The following is a 17,803-nucleotide window of genomic DNA, read 5'->3' on the forward strand; positions in this document are numbered from 1 at the left end:
AGTTAGGGCAGTCCAACACATGACATGACAGTGTATATTCATTGGTTTGCTCGGTATAAATTTGCAGTGTACAGCAGGGGTAGCCAAATCGCCATTTTGTTTATTTTCGCGTGGGGATCTTGCGAATAAATCAACGAAGGCAAGGCCGAAGCGAAGGAAGGGTTCCCGGATTGACTCTCAGCCGCGATTGCATCTCGTTCTCGGTGGAATCTCGTGACCGGAACAAAGTGAAGAGAGTTTTCACCTTTTCGTGATACGATATCAGCGCGCCGGTCCTTGTGCGTTGCAGTGCAGTGGTTTGTTCCTTCTTCCGAATCGTTTTCAAAGTGCGGTGCGGACCAGTGGAACGAACTTGCGCAATTTCGTTCTGGTTCATCCGGAGATAGGGCGAAACGCGGACGACTTTTTCGACGAGTTTCTCACAAAGTGGAATATATGCTGTGGGCGTCCCCCGAGTCCGCGGGGGCATTCGACGGCCGCAGAAATTGGGCTTGCAAAATCAAAATACCAATCGTGCGGTAAAACATCCTCGTCGTCACCTGGAGCTGATCAGGGCGACTCCATTCTTGTTGTCTCGCCAATTCCTCCCTCAATTGTTCAATCATCACTAGCAGTTCAATCATTGTTCAATCAGCAGCAGCAGATTGACGAAGAGGAGGACGAGTGCGAGATACCCACGCAAGTTTCTCAGGAAGTGACCTCGGCGGCGATAGCCGTTCACGAGGCACCTGGGGCAGACAAGACCAAGACGACCATCAACATTGGCTTCGCGATGAATCACGTTAACGACCAAGAAAACCTCAAGCAACTCAACCTGACCCCAGTCCAGGTCAACGAGGTAGAAGAAATGGACACGCAGGAAGGTTCGTTTGCTCGTTTTGCTTTTACATTTTTTTTTCTTTTTGTTTGTTTTCCTTCTCAACGACACTTTTCCAATTAGCTTGGTGTCTTTGTCGCGGGAAACTGGCCATTCTTTTACTCGTTCTGGTGCTATTGGACATGTTGTTTATTAAAACCATACGACTCCAGATTGATCTAAAATCTACCCCTTCCCCTTTGCATCCTTTTTCTTACATTCCCTTTCTTGTTAATTACTGAAACCCGAACGAGTTTACGAATTAAAATCCAGGTAAAGGATTTGGTCTAATGGTGTAATAATGAAAATGTGTCAGTTTATTTAGATGTGAAATGCTCCATTTTAAGGAATTTATATAAAAATATACAGTATTAATACAATATTTTTGTATTTGAAAGTATCTTTTCTGCAATAAAAAAAACGTATGGAGAATATATTTGGTAATTGATATCTTAAGGAATTAATGTAGGTATAATATTTTTCTACAATATAAATTCAAACCGTTGCATTTTTATTTAAGAAATACCAATTTAAGACGAAAAATATTAGTATAACCTAAAGTCATCATTTATTTTATTTACCGATTTCTGGTGAAAAATAACAAAAAATTAATTTTCAGTGAAATCACGATCATTTCCGGTAAAAACGTCGGCATAAGCTAAAATTGTAGAAAAACTGAATCTGCTCTGAAATCTTACAATTAAAAAAATTAATTAATTACCTTTTAACATAACATTATTGAAAATTGTAAATCTTTGAAACAAACAATTTTCTGCAAAATATTCTATAAAGCTATACAGATTTTCTGTGAAAGCAGTTAGCATAACCTAGAATTGTACAAAAATTCTTAATCTGTTTAGAAATATAATTTTCTTTACTGAAAATACCGATTTCCATAAAACGATAACATCAACTTAAATTGTTTATTTTCTTTAATCTCAAAAGGTTTTTTTTTTAAATAAAAATACCGATTTTCGGTATAGAGCGCCAACATAACCTTAAAATGTTGAAAATTTACGAATATAATCCGTAATGCTTAGGATATATATATGTTTAAATATAAAATACAAATTTCTGATGAAAAACACTTCACACATTCAAAAATTGTTGAAAGATTCTAAATCTTGTTTAAATTATAATTCTTGTCTACTGCAAATACCAAATTTCAGTGTAAAAGAATAACATATTCAAATTGTTCATTTTTGAAATCTAAGGGTTTTTTAAAACCAAAAATACGGGTTTTCAGTATAGAACTCCATCATGCCCTTAAATTGTTGAAAAATTGTGAATTTTTTCCGAAATCTTTAAACAATAACTTTTTTCAATGTTAAGTCCCAATTTCTGACAAAAAACGTTTGACATAAACGAAACTTGTTTAAATATTATAAATTTTGTTCAAATTATAATTATTTTTGTTTGAAAATTGCAATTCACGTGATAAAGCGCCAAAATAATTATCACAAATTAATTGTGATTGTAAATGTTGCTTTGAAACTAATGTTTTTTTATTTAAAATAACCAATTTCCGGTGAAAACTGTTAACTTAACCTATAATTGCAAATAAAAAAATTTTATAAAAATACTTTCATTTATAAACCGGTAACATAACCTTAAACGGTTGAAAAGTTTTGAAACTTCTCTGCAATATGTCAATAAAAAAATATATATATTTAATACTAATTTCCGAGAGAAAAACCACTGAAATAATGCAAAATTGTTAAAAGAATTTAAATATGGTTCAATATATAGATATTTTTATTTTTCAAATACCAATTTTCGATATAAAACGTGAAAGTAATCCAAGATTATCAAAAAATTATGAATCTTTTTTTTAAATCTAAGGTTGTTTTTTTACTTAAAATACCGGTCAATTTCGAAATAGTTAAAGATTGTAATTTTCTTATTTTAAACCAAAATCGCTTGGATTGAAATCTAATGATTTTTGATTAAAAATACCAATTTCAGGTGAAACTCAAAACGAAAGTTTTCAAAAAGTGCTAAATATTATTTAAACTCTAATCATTTTTTATTAAAAAAATATCAGTTTTCGACGGAATTGGTATTTTAAAATTATCACAACAGACAATTGTTGATAATTGTAATTCAAAAATGATGAATATTGTTCTAACCATAATAATTTTGGTTCGAAAATGAAAACTTGTGGTGTAACATGTAAACGTAAGCCAACATTGTTAAAAATTGGTAAATATTTTAAATGTAATGATTATTTTTTAATGCAATCTATTTTTACGTATTTTACATAATCTAATAATTTATAAATTTTTGTTTGCAATTACAGATTTCGTGTAAAAAAATTATAAATAACGTAAAACTGTTGCAAAATTGTCAATCTTGTTCGACCTATAATGAACTTTTTTTTGAAAATACTAATTTTTAGTATAAAATACTAATCGTAACATACAATTTTTGAAAATTGTGAATTTTCTTAGAAATAGAATTTGTTAATTGAAAATACGAATATCCGACGAAAAACACTAAATGAATCCAAAATTTTTTTTAAAAAAATGGTAAATCTTGTTCGAATTATCATAATTTTTCTTTCAGATAACACATTTTCTATGTCAAACGATAATGTAATATAAAATCTTCAAAAAATTGTTAATCTTCAAAAAATTGTTAATTATTGTAAATTTTATTATTTCAAACAAAAATCGTTTTTTTTTAAATATGAATTTCTGACGAAATGGACATTTTTCACTTATTACAACAGATACATTATTCAGATGTTAATCTTCTTTGAATTCTGATACGATTTTTTTTAATAACCCATTTTGTGTTAAAAAAAATCAGTTTAACCTGCAACTGTTCGAAAATTGTAAATCTCGGTCGAACTGTAATGATTTTTTGGGCAAAAACCCCAATTTCTGGAGTAAAACAATAACTTCATCTTGACTCTTCACCGGAACAAGTTTTTTAAAAACAAAATCAGTAAATTAAAACAAAAATCTTGATAATTTAAAACAATGTTCTGTCATGTCATGTTAGTGTTTTTCGCCGATAATTGATATTTTTAGTTTAAAAAATCATTTGTTTTCAGAGTTAATTCGCAATTTTTTAGCAATTTTAGGTTACGTTATTTTATATTTTAGTTTCTGTTAATGTTTTTTGCCAGATGTTTGTATTTTTAATAAAAAATATTAGATATTAAAGTTACAAGTGAGTATTTATAAAATAAAAAAAAACATGAAGTTTCAAAAGAATAGAAAAATTTTTTTTAACATTTCTCGGATATTTTTTTATGATTTTTTATTTTACAACATTTATTTTCAGAAGATCTTTAAAACGATTACAAAATATTTCCAAAATTATTATTAAAAATCTGCAAGAGTTGGAGGCAATTTTTTTTATTTTTACAGAATCGCTCTAAAATTTGTAGGAAGAAATCGATTGATTTGAAAGGCGATTAGAAGTTTTAAAAATATTTCAAAAATAATTTAATAAAAAAAAAAGCTCAAACAAAATGTACATTTTTTAAGATTTCGAATAAAAATTTTAAAGCTTTCAAGATAATACATTTTTTTGAAGATTGCTGGGAATGTTTAAAGTGATTCTTAATTTTCTAAAGTGAATATAACGAGAATATTTATAAAGTTTTAAAAATATTACAAAAGCTTTCCAAAAGTTTCAAAAATGAATCCGGGAAATTTGGAATTTTTAAGAGTTTAAAAATATATTAGAACTTTGAAAGATTTTCGAACATTTATAAAATATTCTCAAACTTTTTCTATAGTTTTGATAGAAACTTCATCTTTTTGGCTAATGATTCAACTATTTTGTTGACAGTTTGTCTTTTTGGATGAATTGAACTCTAATTTAAAATTCTAAATATTTTTCAGGTACATTATAAACTATTGCATTTTGTTTTGTTCATAATTAATGTGTTTTTCTTGCAGAATCGTCTTTTTAGTTGAAAGTGTCTTTTTTTGTAGGAAATTCATATATTTGGTTGAAAATTAACTTTTATGTGACGAAATCATATTTTGCGTTAAAAAATTTTTTTTTTTTTTTAAATTTGTCTCTTGCAAAATATTTAAAGTTTTTTTGTTCAAGGGTTCAACTATTTTGTTGATAATTTATCTTTTTTCGATGAACTAAACTGCGTTTTATTTTGAATTAAAATCTTTTTGGATTTAAATATCAACTATTACAGTTTTACTGTAAGAATTCATTTTTTGTGTTGAAAAATTCAACTTTTTGGTTAAAGATATAATTTTTTTATTCACATTTTTTGTTTGTGCATATCTGAAATTTTCAAAAATCATTTTACATTTTCTCAATTATTTTAGGTAAATCATATTTATATAACGCTAAAAACTTAAATTCGAAATTTCTATTTGAAATTCAAATTTATTTGGCCCTCAAGCGGATAAACTAGACATGCGCTTCACGTTATTCAACTGTCGGACAAATTGTAAAAATATTAAAAAGTTTAAACATAAAAATTTAAGATTTTTGTTGGCGAAATGTTGTACAATATTTTCGGCAAAAAAATTTAAAAGAGATCATTTACTTAAAAAAATGCACAATTGTTTGAAGAATTTGGAGCAAGAACTTGACCTTGTTTCTTCTTCAAAAATGTAGTAAGTGAAAGAAAGTTATAAACTGTTGAAGTTAATGTTATGAGAATTATAATCAATTTTTATTTAAAAATTACGATTTAAAATTGCATATAATTCCTCAACAATCTCTTGTTTTTATTTTCAAATATAATGTAGATATATTTTTAAATCTTGCTAATTCATTGTAACCTCTTTTTCTCTTGTCAGCTGATACCAAATTCTTGTGATTCTTTGCTTCGGAATAAAATTAAAATACTTGGAATTCAATGTGAATTAAAGGAAACCATGAATTATTTAAATTAAATTCAAGTTTTACACCACAAATTTTAATAATAATTAGTTCTAAAAATAAAATCGAATTCCTCTTGGAAGTCGAAGTGACGCATGGTTGGTTTGCGATGAAGTACATTTTATTACTTCTTGCAAAATGATTTAGTTGCTATTCCCAGGAAGATTTTGCTCTATTTTGAATACGAGAGACTAAAAAATCTTTGGTGTAAAAACTGATATTAGAGATTTATGGGAGAAGGCACTTAAAATATGTTCTTTAAAATCTAAGTTTACAATTTGTTATCTTTTTTAACGATAAAGATGCCTCGACTTTTTACAATGCGTAGATTATTAGAATTTTTTTTTTTTTTTTGTTTGAAAATTCTATTCTATTCTTTTTTGGTTAAAAATCGCAATTGTTTGATTGAAAATTAATCTGTTTTTGGATAAGGATTTATCGATTTTGTTAAAAATTCGTATTTTTGTTTGAATTTTGGTTAAAATATTAATATAGTTGAAAATTCAACTACTTTGTCAAATTTTTCGTTATAATTTGGGAGAATTTTCTTTACTTAGTTAAGAACGTATGTACTTTGTTGTAAATTTGTATTTTTGGTTGAAAATTCATCATTTTATTTTAAAAAATTATTTTTTAAATTGAAATTTTAACTTTCATTTTTCGCGGAAAATTTATGTTTTTACTAAAACAAATATAATCTATAATTAAATATAAAATATAATTCGGGTCCTGTTGGAAATTTATTTTCGTAACTGAAAATTGAACTATTATATTTTTGGTTGAAAATTTAACTATTCTAATTATTCCATTCTTTGTGAAAACTAATCTTTTTTTATACAAATATAATCTGCTTGGCTGAAAACTAATCGGTTTGTTTGAAAAATGTAATATTTCGTTTGCAATTTATTTTATTTTGTTACAAATTAATTTATACTGTAAATTTAATTATTCTACTTAAAGTTTTGGTTAAAAATTTATCATTTTAGTTGAAAATTCATTTTACACAAATAAAATCTTCATGTTTAAAAATTCATCTCTTGATTTGAAAATATTACTGTTTTTGAACATTTATTTTTGTTTGGTTTGTAAATTAATTTTTTTTACCGAAAAATTAATTTTTTTATTTTTGGTTCCAAATTAATCTATTTTGTAGAAATTAAACTGTTTCATTAAAAATTTATTTTATTTGGTTGAAAGTTATTTTTTTATTGGAAATTAAACTTCTATTTTTTATTTAAAAATTCACTTCTGTGGTTAAATATTCACCTTTTTTTGATACAAGAATTAAAACAAAATGTATTTGGCACATTAGTTGCAATTTCAACATGGTAATAAATTTTTTCAGCCGTTTAACATTGATGTTTCGTGCATCATTATCATTTAACGACAGAAAGAAAAGTATTTTTTCTGCATTTTAAACCAAAAAAATGTCATACTTTGATGTCGCGATTTTCCATTCTGAATTTGTCAGAACAGAATCATTTCCCCATGTCTCGGGAGCAATTTTTTAATTTTGAAATAAATTGAAAATTCAATTGTTAATCGCTATCCAAAGCCGATTTTGAAAACCCATAAAATTTTTATCGTAATATTGCTCGATAGATTTTCTCGGCGATTGTTAACTTTTTTACGTCAAACTTTATTTACTCGTATTTAGAAACTTTATATCTCGGAAGCATGGTTTTATTTTATTTTTAAATTGAAAATTAAATTTTTTATCGCAATCCGCAGCCGAGTCGACTGCTATTTGTGGTCAGTGTCACTTTGAGATTGTCAAATTCTACATACCTTTACTCGAACCTGGATAACTTTTTTTTATCATACTCTCTTGGCCTCATTTCAGCAACACTTCATCTCGGGACTGGGCATTTGTTATATTTGTAAATATTGATTTCGATTTTACAGAATGCTTTCTGGCTCTTTTGTAAAATTCCCATTTGTTGGTTATCTTGTTCTGTACTACTATTATTTAGTTAAAAATGTATTATTTTTTTTTCATTTAAGATTCATATTTTCAATTAACGGCTAATTTCTGTTGTTGTAAATTAAACTGGCTTGTAGAAAATTAGCTTTTTTTAGTTGAGATATATTCTTTGCAGCTGAAAATGTAAATTCTATTTTTGCTTGAAAATTGATTTATTTTAGTTTGAAATGCATTTATTTGTTTGAAAAATCGTCTTTTTGGAGTGGAAAATTCATATTTTTGGCTATATAATTAATCTTTGTTGTTAAAAAGTTCATATTTTCGGGTTGAAAACTAAATAGTTTTGTCTGAAATTTGTTTTTTTTTTGCCTTGAAATTTCAACATTTGTGTAGCAACCCTGCATTTTTTGTAGTAATTTAAAAATGCGTATTGTTGGAATTGTGCCAAGATCTCTTTATGCCTTAAGTTCATTTCCAAAATGACGACCAAAAAATCATCACTCTTTGTGTACTAATATAATATCATTTAAATACTAATGATATTTTCAAGAATTATATACCAGGGTTAATTATCAGTTATTTCAAGATATAATGATAGATGATAGCAAAATTATACAGGAAAGCAGTAGTTATGTTTTTTTGTTGTTTTTTTTTTTTTTACTGAAGAAAAATCAAGTTTATCAACAATCACATGCATTTTAATTTTGAACTAGAGAAAATAGAGCACACATGTTTATCAAATAATGCCAAGATTCCAAAAATAAATCAATGGTTAGTCACGTCTGGAGGATTTCGGGATGAATAATTTCCCTTTTTTTTACGCATTTCTTACCTTGAGAATGAAACTGACATCAATTTATTTTAAAATTATATTTTATAAAAAGGGCGATAGTTTACAGGATGGACAGGGTAACGCAGAAAAAGGCAGGAAAGTTACAGTAAATTTATTTTTTGACTCGGCATTTTACAAATTTTTAGAAGAAAAATTTATCCAATTCGGTGCTCGATTTAAACTTTTCTTATTTTAAAAGTTTTCAGTTAAACAACAAATTTTGTAATCGTTAGTTTTTTAATTTTCTGTCTTAAAATTGCTTAAAATTATAATTTGGAAAATGTCCATTGATTAATTCTTTAGTTTAGAGTTTTGAGACTAATAGCATGGATTTATATTTTTTAACGAGAAATCGTTAGAAATGTTTAATTTTTGAGTTTAACGGCATTTAATTACAAATTGTACATATGAAAAGTGCTAAGTTTCAATTTAAAAAGTTTTTGATTCAGAAGAGTTCCACTTTGAGTGTTTTAATTTGCAGTTCGGTTTAATGAGTTCAAATTTAAAAAATTCCAGCTAAAAGAGTTCGAATTTTTTAATTTCAGTTGCCGACACATTTTTTTGCGAATTAGGAACAATTCGGGAAATGACTTTTGTTCTCTATTAAAACAGCCTTTCAAACATCTTTCTCAAATATTTGGAATCTTCTGAAATATTTTGAGATATTTTGAAATCTTTGACATTTTGTAAATCATTATATCTTTCAAACCTTTGTGAAAGCTATTGCAATCTTTGTGTAATATTATGAAATCTTTCGAATTTTTTGTGAAGTCTATCGAATGTCATAAAATTTTTTTAACATTTTCTATCATGGTAATATTTTTGCAATTTATGAATTCTTTTGAAATCTTTCTGAATGCTTTTGAATCTTTGTGAAATGATTTTAAAATCTTTTTAATCATTGTGATATCATTAAAATCTTTGAAATCATTTAAATATTTTAAATATATTTTGAAATGTTTGTGAAGTCTTTGAAATCATTGTGATATCATAGAAATCTCTTTAAAAGCTTGGTGAAATCATTGAAATGTTTTGAAATTTGTATGGAATATTTGTTAAATATTTTTTATCATTATATTATCAAAACTTTTGTGAAATCTTCGACAAATTTTTAAAATCTTTTTGAAATCTATAGAATCTTCTGTAAATATTTTGGTTTTTGTGTAAAATCTTTGAAATAATTGTGATATCATAGAAATATTTTTAAAAGCTTGACGAGATCTTTGAAATTTTTATGGAATCTTTTTAAAATATTTTTAACCATTATGATATCATTGAAATGTTTGTGAAATCTTTAGAAATCTAGAGAATCTTCTGAAAATATTTTGATGTCTTTATGAAATCATTAAAATCTTTTAAATCATTGTGATATAGTAAACTTGGTTAAATCACTGAAATGTTTTGAAATTTTTGTCAAAGCTTCGTGAAATCTTTTGAAAATCTCGAATCGTTTGAAAATATTTTGATGTATTTTTTAAATGATTAAAATCTTTGTAATGTTTCGAAATTTTTGTCAAAGCTTCGTGAAATCTTTTGAAATTTTTGTGAAATTTTCGAAATATTTTCAAAATCTTTATGAAATCTAGAATCTTTTGAAATCTTTTTTAAATCATTAAAATCTTTTGAATCATTGTGAAATCTTCGAAAAATTTTCAAAATCTTTTTGAAATCTAGAATCCTCTGAAAATATTTTGATGTATTTGTTAAATGATTTAAATATTTTGAATCATTTTTATATAGAAATTTTTGTGAAAACTTGTTGAAATCATTGACATTTTTGTGAAATCTTTGTTGAATATTTGTAACCATTGTGATATGATTGTAGTCTTTGTCAGAGCTTCGTGAAATCTTTTGAAGTTTTTGTGAAATTTTTGAAATATTTTTGGAATGTTTCCGAAATTCATAGAATCTTCTGTAAATATTTTGATTTTTTGTAAAATTTTTGTAATCATTGTAATATCATAAAAATGTTTGTGAAATCTTGGAAAAAGTTTCAAAATCTTTTTGAAATCTATAGAATCTTTTGAAAATATTCTGATGACTTTGTGAAATCATTAAAATCTTTTAAATCATTGCGATACAGAAAACTTCATCAAATCCTTGAAATCTTTTAGAATTTGTTTCAAAGCTTCGTGAAATCTAGAATCTTTTTAAAATATTTTGATGTCTTGTTTGAATCATTTAAATCTTTTGAATCATTGTACAATCTTCGAAATATTTTCAAAATCTTTTTGAAACCTATAGAAACTTCTGAATCCTTTAAATAATTGTAATCATTGAAGCCTATGTGAAATATTGTGAAACCTGTGAAACTTGTTTAAATATTTAAAACTTTATTGAAATCCTTAAAATATCTATGAAATTTTTGTGAAATCCTGGTTAAATCTGTCTTATATGTATTTGATCATTGCGATATCATTGACGTTTTTGTGAAAGTTTAGTGAAATATTTTGAAATTTTCATTAAATATTTTAAATCATTGTGATATCATTCATATCTTTGTGAAATCTTTGAAGTCATTAGAATGTTTTGAAATTTGTACGTGAAATCTTTGAGCTCTTTTGAAATGTTAAAACCCTTGTGGAATCTTTTGAAATCTTTAAAATCATTGTGATAGCCTTGTAATCTTTAAAATATAATGAAATTTTTTGGAATCCTTATGAAATTTTGGGAAATTTGGTGGAATGTTTGTTAAACATTTTCAATCATTGTGTTATGATTGAAATCTTTGTGAAAAATTCGTAAAAACTTTGGAAAATATTGAAATCTTTTATATCATTGTGATACTATTGAAATCTTTAAAAGCTTGGTAAAATCTATTGGAATTCTTTGAAAACTTTGTGAAATCATTGGAGTCTATTAAATATATTTAACCATTGAGAAATCATTGATATCTTTGTGAAATCTTGGAAATCATTAAAATGTTTTGAAATATATTTTAAATTATTGAAATTTTTGTGAAAACTTTTTTGAATCTTTTAAATCATTTCGATACTATTGAAGTCTTGTTGAAATCTTTGTTAAATATTTTTAATGATTGTGATGTAATTGAAATCATTGTGATAACATTGAAATCTTTAACAGCTTTGTAGAATCTATTGAAATTTTTTGAAAACTGTGAAATATTTAAAATATGGAAATCTGATGTACACTCAAAAGTCGAGTGGGTCAAACCCTCTATATGATTATAATAATTCCAGACTTAAGATTTCAATATTGATAAGAATAGTTTAGAATTCAGAAATTGTTCAAAATCCCTTTACATTTGGAGTAATTAATAAGTGTATAAGAAATTGTTGGTAAATTAGTCTGCGATCATTAGAATTTTTTGAAATTGAATTGAATTGACTTAAAATTTTTGGAAGGAAGTCATAAAATTTGGAACCCGGAACTGCTGCATCATAGTTTAATCGTCACTGGCATGTGGCCATTCAGTGGTACATTCACCCTATTCACAAACTAGAATGTTTAATATTGTAAGATGCTTCAAGACAATGTAGTTGGACTACTTCCAGTGAGTCGTAATTTAATATAGAGTGTTCAGCTTCCACTGAGAAGCCAATTAGAAGTGACTTTCCACCTTTTCCTTTTCTTATTGGTCGATTATGAAACTTGCATTGATTAATAATTTGATAAAAATTGGGTCGGACAGGAAGTACTTGACTTTGAAATTGGATCTGTGCAGCAACCCTGAAAATTTATTCAATAAAGATTTGCTCCTACAGATAGTTTACGCGTGTCAGTCGGCTTTTAACAAGAGAAAAGTATGAAATGATCACCAGCAAAGCGTATGAAAAATAATTTGATGCCTATTTTTGTGAATTTATTAATTATTTTCTTTAATTTTCAGAAACACCTAATGACGGAGGAGGGGACGGGAATGAAACACGTCCAATTAATGGTGAACGTGAACCGCCAGTTTGCATTGTACACACTGATCACGACATGGAAGAAGGTTGGTAGATTCATTCACTTGCTTTTCGATTTATCATTAAAAATCAGGGATAAAAAACAAAGAATCCAGCGATCAAATTTGGAAAACACACTCTGAAATTTCTGCATTCATTAAGAAAAGTTAAATGAAAAGGGGAAGAAAAGCAGTGTAGCGATCTAAAAGGGAAATTACTGTTAAAATATCATCTTTGTGGTTAAAATGTAGTTTCTTGGATTAGAAATTTACCCAATTTATTGAAAACTTATATATTTGGTTGAGCTTTCTTTTTTTTTCGTATAAAATTACTCTTCTTGGGTAAAAAATCATTTTCGTGGTTAAAATTTCATTTTTTTATTCAAAATTGAACTGTTTTGTTGACAAATGTTTGTTTGAAAATTAATTTTTTAATTATTCCATTTTTTGTAAATAATTAATGTTGGTTAAAGTATCATTTTTGTGGTTACAATTTCATTGCTTTGATTCAAAATTTACCGATTTTGTTGAAAATTCATCATTTCAGTTGAAAATTATTATTTTTTTTTTCATTTGAAAATTTAATTGTGTCATTTCTTTAGTTTAAAATTAAACTATTTATTAATTAAATATTTTTTAGGCCCAGATTCATGATTGTAGTTGAAATTCCCTTCTTTGGTTAGCACTTTATATACTTAAAAATTCCTTTCTTGGAAAATTAATTTTTTCAACTGCAAATGTAACTTTTTCATTTTTTGTTCACAACTTAGTTAAAAATAGAACTAATTTGCCGAAAATACATTTTTTTCTGGTTAATGATTCTTTTTAATTCAAACAACTTTTTTTGTTGTTGAAAATTTAATTATTTTGTTAAAAATTCGTCTGTTTTGGTAGGAAATCAATTTTTTGGTTGAGTATTGAACCAATTTGTTGAAAATTCTTCTTTTTTGGTTGTATTCAAATGTTTTAGGTTGAACATAAAAAATCTTTTTTGTCTTAAAATTTGTTCGTTTAAAATTAAACTATTTTGTTAAAAATTAAAATTTTCTAGGAACATGCAACTATTTGGTTCATATATTTTTTTTCGTGAAAGATTCGTCATTTTAATTGAAAATTCATTTGTTGAAAATTCAATTATTCTGTTAAAAATCTGTTTTTTTTTATAATAATTTTTTAGTTGAAAATCCATGTATTTTGTAAAGAATTTTGCATTTTTTGGTGGAAAACTAATTTTCTTATTTGAAAATTCGACGATTTGGTTTGTGATTATAAACTGATGTTATTCTAAGTTTTCTTTACGTCTGGGAAGTAATGAATAGAATGTTACGACCTTTCCAGACTTTAGAGACGTGTAAATGTGAAATATTCATAAGAAATAGACAACAAGTTATATATGTATAATTTTTTTTTCATATCTAAACATTCTACTATTTAGTTGAAAAGTTGTCTTTATTAGTTGAAAAATCGTCTTAATTACTAGAACTTTAATATTCATTTTTGAAAATAGTTATTTTGATTGAAAATAAAACACGTTAGAAACTTAAACTCTTTCGTTGAAAATTCTTAATTTTGGTTACATTTTTTTAATGAAAGTTAATTTTATTAATTGAAAATTTAACTATTCCATTTTTGGTTGTAAAGTAATATTTTTTAGTTCAAAATTTAAGTATTTGGTTGAAAATTGATCTTTTTTAGTTTATATTTAACTACTTGATTGAGAATTCATGTTTTCTGTTGTAAATTTCTTGTATTTTCGTAAATATTTAAGCTTTTTGGTTGAAAATTCAACTATTTGGTTAAAAATTCATTTATCTTGTGAAAAATTTAATACTTTTACTTGAAAAATTAGGAATTTTAAGCGGTTTAAATTGAATTTAATGCAGTGTTCACATTAATTTTATCTAAATATGCGCTGAATTTTAAGTATAGACACAATAACAATTTTGTATGAATTATTTTTCAAAATTAATTTACTTTAAGGACATATTAATTTTAAACTATTTTGTTGAGAATTCATTTTTTGCTGAAGATTTATATTTGAAATTGAAAATTTACTGTCATCTGTACATTTTTTAAATGAAAATTAATTTTTTTACTGAAAATGTAACTTTTCATTTTTGATTGACAATTCACCTTTTTGGTTAAAAGTAAAATTAATTGTCTGCAAATTAAACTCTTTTGTATAAAATGAAGATTGATAATTTTAGCTGAAAATTCATAATTTTGGATGAAATTTTTGTTGCCAAAAATTAATTTTTCAAGCTTAATATTCAATTATTTGGTTAAAGCGTCAATTTTTTTAGTTGAAATTCAACTATGCGGTGGAGAATTCATGTGGTTTTGAATTATTGTTCAAATTTATAAACTTCAGGGGAAATCCAAATTAAACTATTTTGTTGAAAATTAATATTTTTTAGTTGTATATTCAACTGCTTTCTTGAAATGTGTTATGAAAATTAAATTTTTTCGACCGAAATTGTAACTTTTTTTAACTTTTTGGTTTAAAATGAATCTCTTCCAGTTGAAGATTCATGATCTTAACTTAAGTTATATATATATATATATTTATATATATTTTATATATATTATATTTATTTTTTTGTTTAGAAAAGGATCTTTTTTAGATTAATAATTAGATTAATATTAAACAATTTTGATGAAAATGAATATTTTCTAGTTGAAAATTCAACTGTTTGTTCAATAATTTATTTTGTTTATTTAAATATTTATGATTTAAATTTAAAATTCAACTGCTTTGTTGAAAATTCTTTGTTTTTTGTTGTAAAATTTAATTTTTTTAACTGAGAATGTAACTTTACCAGTTTTTGTTGAAAATTGATCTTTTTCAGTTGCAAATTTTGGTATTTTTGAAAAATGGTCTTTTTGGTAGAAAATTAATCTTCGTGATTGAAAGTTCATCTTTTTTCCGAAACTTTTGTCTTCTCTATTTCTTTATTAATAATTTTTTCACTCAAAGTATGGAAAAACTGAAATTTTGTTCATAACAATTTTTTACGCTTTATTAACTGATTAGGTAAATTTTATACTGTCTTAAATGAATGTTTAGAGACTCATAGAATACAAATAATTTGTACATTATTCCATTTATTTGTTATAAACAAATTTTATGAACAAATGAGCAAATAGTCTTCTTATCGGTAAAAAATTTCTGTTTGCTAAAAGTGCTTCATATTAATATAGGAATGACATTAAATTACAAAATTAATTGAAAAGTTTTTAATAACCTTTGTTATAAACAATTCTTGCTGCGAAATATTAAAATTTGAGATTTTTTCAAATTATAATTTCCTTCAATAGCCTGAACGATTTCAAGTATTCCTAAAAATAATAGAATAATAAATGATTGATAAAATATAATAATTTCTATTTTTATTAACAAGTTATATAAACAAATTCAAAATTTTGGCCCTTTCGCATAGAAAACAATTGGTTTGTTTTTAATAGAATTCAGTCATTTTAAGGAATTTTTAAGATTTTAGGGTATTTTTAAAACTTCTAAGGCATTTTCAGGAGCTTTTTAATTTGAAGTATTTTAGGAAATTTCAAAAGTTTCCAAGAATTTCTTTGGATTAATGTCAATTATTTAAAGTGATTTTAAAGCTCTTGAAATATTATAGCATAAGGAAATTTATTCATGAGTAGTGAGGTATTTTGTAGGGTATTAAAGATTTGAAGAGATTTGAAATTCACCCTGAATTCTTTGGAATTCTCTTGAAATTTATGAATTCACTGGAAGTTTTTTAATTTACTTGAATTTCCATAATTTTACTCTTTTCTACTTAATGCAATGGATTTTTTTTTATTTTTCAAAGTTTTAATTTAATTCATCCTTGGGATCAATTGATAAAATGATTAAAGGATTTGAAATATTTTCATGAGCTTTTAATTTGAAATATTTTAGGATAGAGAATTTTTTAGAGTTTCGGAATATATGAAACGATTTTACAGGATCTTTAAGTTTTTATGGAATATGAAAAGATTCCTAGAAATTAGCAATTGATTTTGAATAATTTTAAGAGATTTTAAAGCGACCTTCAGTTCTTATTAATTTATCCTGAATTCATTAAAATTCTCTCGAATTCTATTAATTGTTTTAAATTCAATTGATAAAATCATCAAAGGATTTGAAATATTTTATGTATATTTTTATTCAAGGTATACTTGAAGGAATTCCAAAGACTTGAAAATATTTTAGGGTATTTTAAAAGATTCCAAGGCATTTTAAATATATGAATGTAATTTCGAGGAATTTCTGAGGGTTTTAATAATTTTAAGAAATTTAAAATGTTTAATTAATTTCAAAGACTTTTTCACAAGAAGTGAGGGATTTCGTAGAGTTGCAAAGATTTTAAGAGATGTTCAAACATTTTTTCAATCATTTTAAATTCGCCCAGAATTCGTATTAATTCATTCTAAATTCTTGAAGTCTTTAAAAATCATTGTAAATTATTATTTGGGATTTCATCAAATTCCTTTGAATCCTCTTTCAAGTTTCTAATCTCATTTCAAACCTACTCCATTCAATGAATTTTGTCTCATTTTTTAATTGTTTTCAATTTACTTGATTGCTTTTCAAAATTTAGTTTGATTTTTTATCATTGAATTCTTCTCATTTCCTTTAAATCCTCTAAATCCTCTCAAATTTTACTAAAATTAATTGAATTTTTTCGATTTTCAAAATTGTTTCTAATTCATTTTAATTATTTTTTGGAGTTCATCCTGAATTCTTAATAATTAGCCCTATTTTTTTTTTAATTTCTTGATATTCTCTAGAATTCGTTTATTTTACTTGAATTCTGCTAAATTTGATGGATTTTTTTGATTTTTAAAAAGTTTGTATTCAATTGATCCTGAAGTCTTTATCCCTCACTTCATTCTTAAGAATTTCTTAAAAATTCTTTTGAATTGACTTTCACTTTTCTAAGCTCATTTCAAATTTTCTGAATTCAACGAAGTTTTTGCATATGATTCATTCCAATTTGTTGTTAAAATTATCTTGAATTTTTATGAATTTCACCAAATTCTCATTTATCTTAAATTCCTCTATATCTATTATAATTTTACAAAAATTAATTGAAGTTTTATCTTATTAAAAATTGTATTCCAATTCGTTTGAAGTATCTTGAGTTTTATTTAATTTTTTTTTTTTTTTGAAGTCTTATTTTTTTTCTTGAATATGTTACCCTTTCAACGCGAAAAATGTACCCTACGAGCGTGAAGAAAAGTACCCTTTGGTCCCTATATTTTATCGCATAGGGTTCTCGTGTTAGATATTAGTAGGTATTGAAATATTTAAAGAGGTTTGAAATTTTTCTTGGAATTCACCTTGAATTCTTTTTAAAGCTTTGGAATTCTCTTTGAATTTTTTAATTTACTTTGAATTGCATTGAATTT

The 17,803-nt window shown here is 25.2% G+C and overlaps 1 protein-coding gene across 1 annotated transcript in view; it reads left to right on the forward strand.

Moving 5' to 3' along the window:
* LOC117170321 (ubiquitin carboxyl-terminal hydrolase 7) overlaps positions 1-17,803 on the forward strand; it is an 85,573-nt gene continuing 67,770 nt past the window's right edge. The window contains exons 1-2 of the mRNA XM_033357024.1: positions 1-863; positions 12,332-12,436. Of these exons, the coding sequence (XP_033212915.1) occupies positions 773-863; positions 12,332-12,436 (196 nt within the window). The 5' untranslated portion in view covers positions 1-772. The remainder of the gene's footprint in view (positions 864-12,331; positions 12,437-17,803) is intronic.

Source organism: Belonocnema kinseyi, chromosome 3, assembly GCF_010883055.1.
Source record: "Belonocnema kinseyi isolate 2016_QV_RU_SX_M_011 chromosome 3, B_treatae_v1, whole genome shotgun sequence".
Lineage (NCBI taxonomy): Eukaryota > Metazoa > Arthropoda > Insecta > Hymenoptera > Cynipidae > Belonocnema > Belonocnema kinseyi.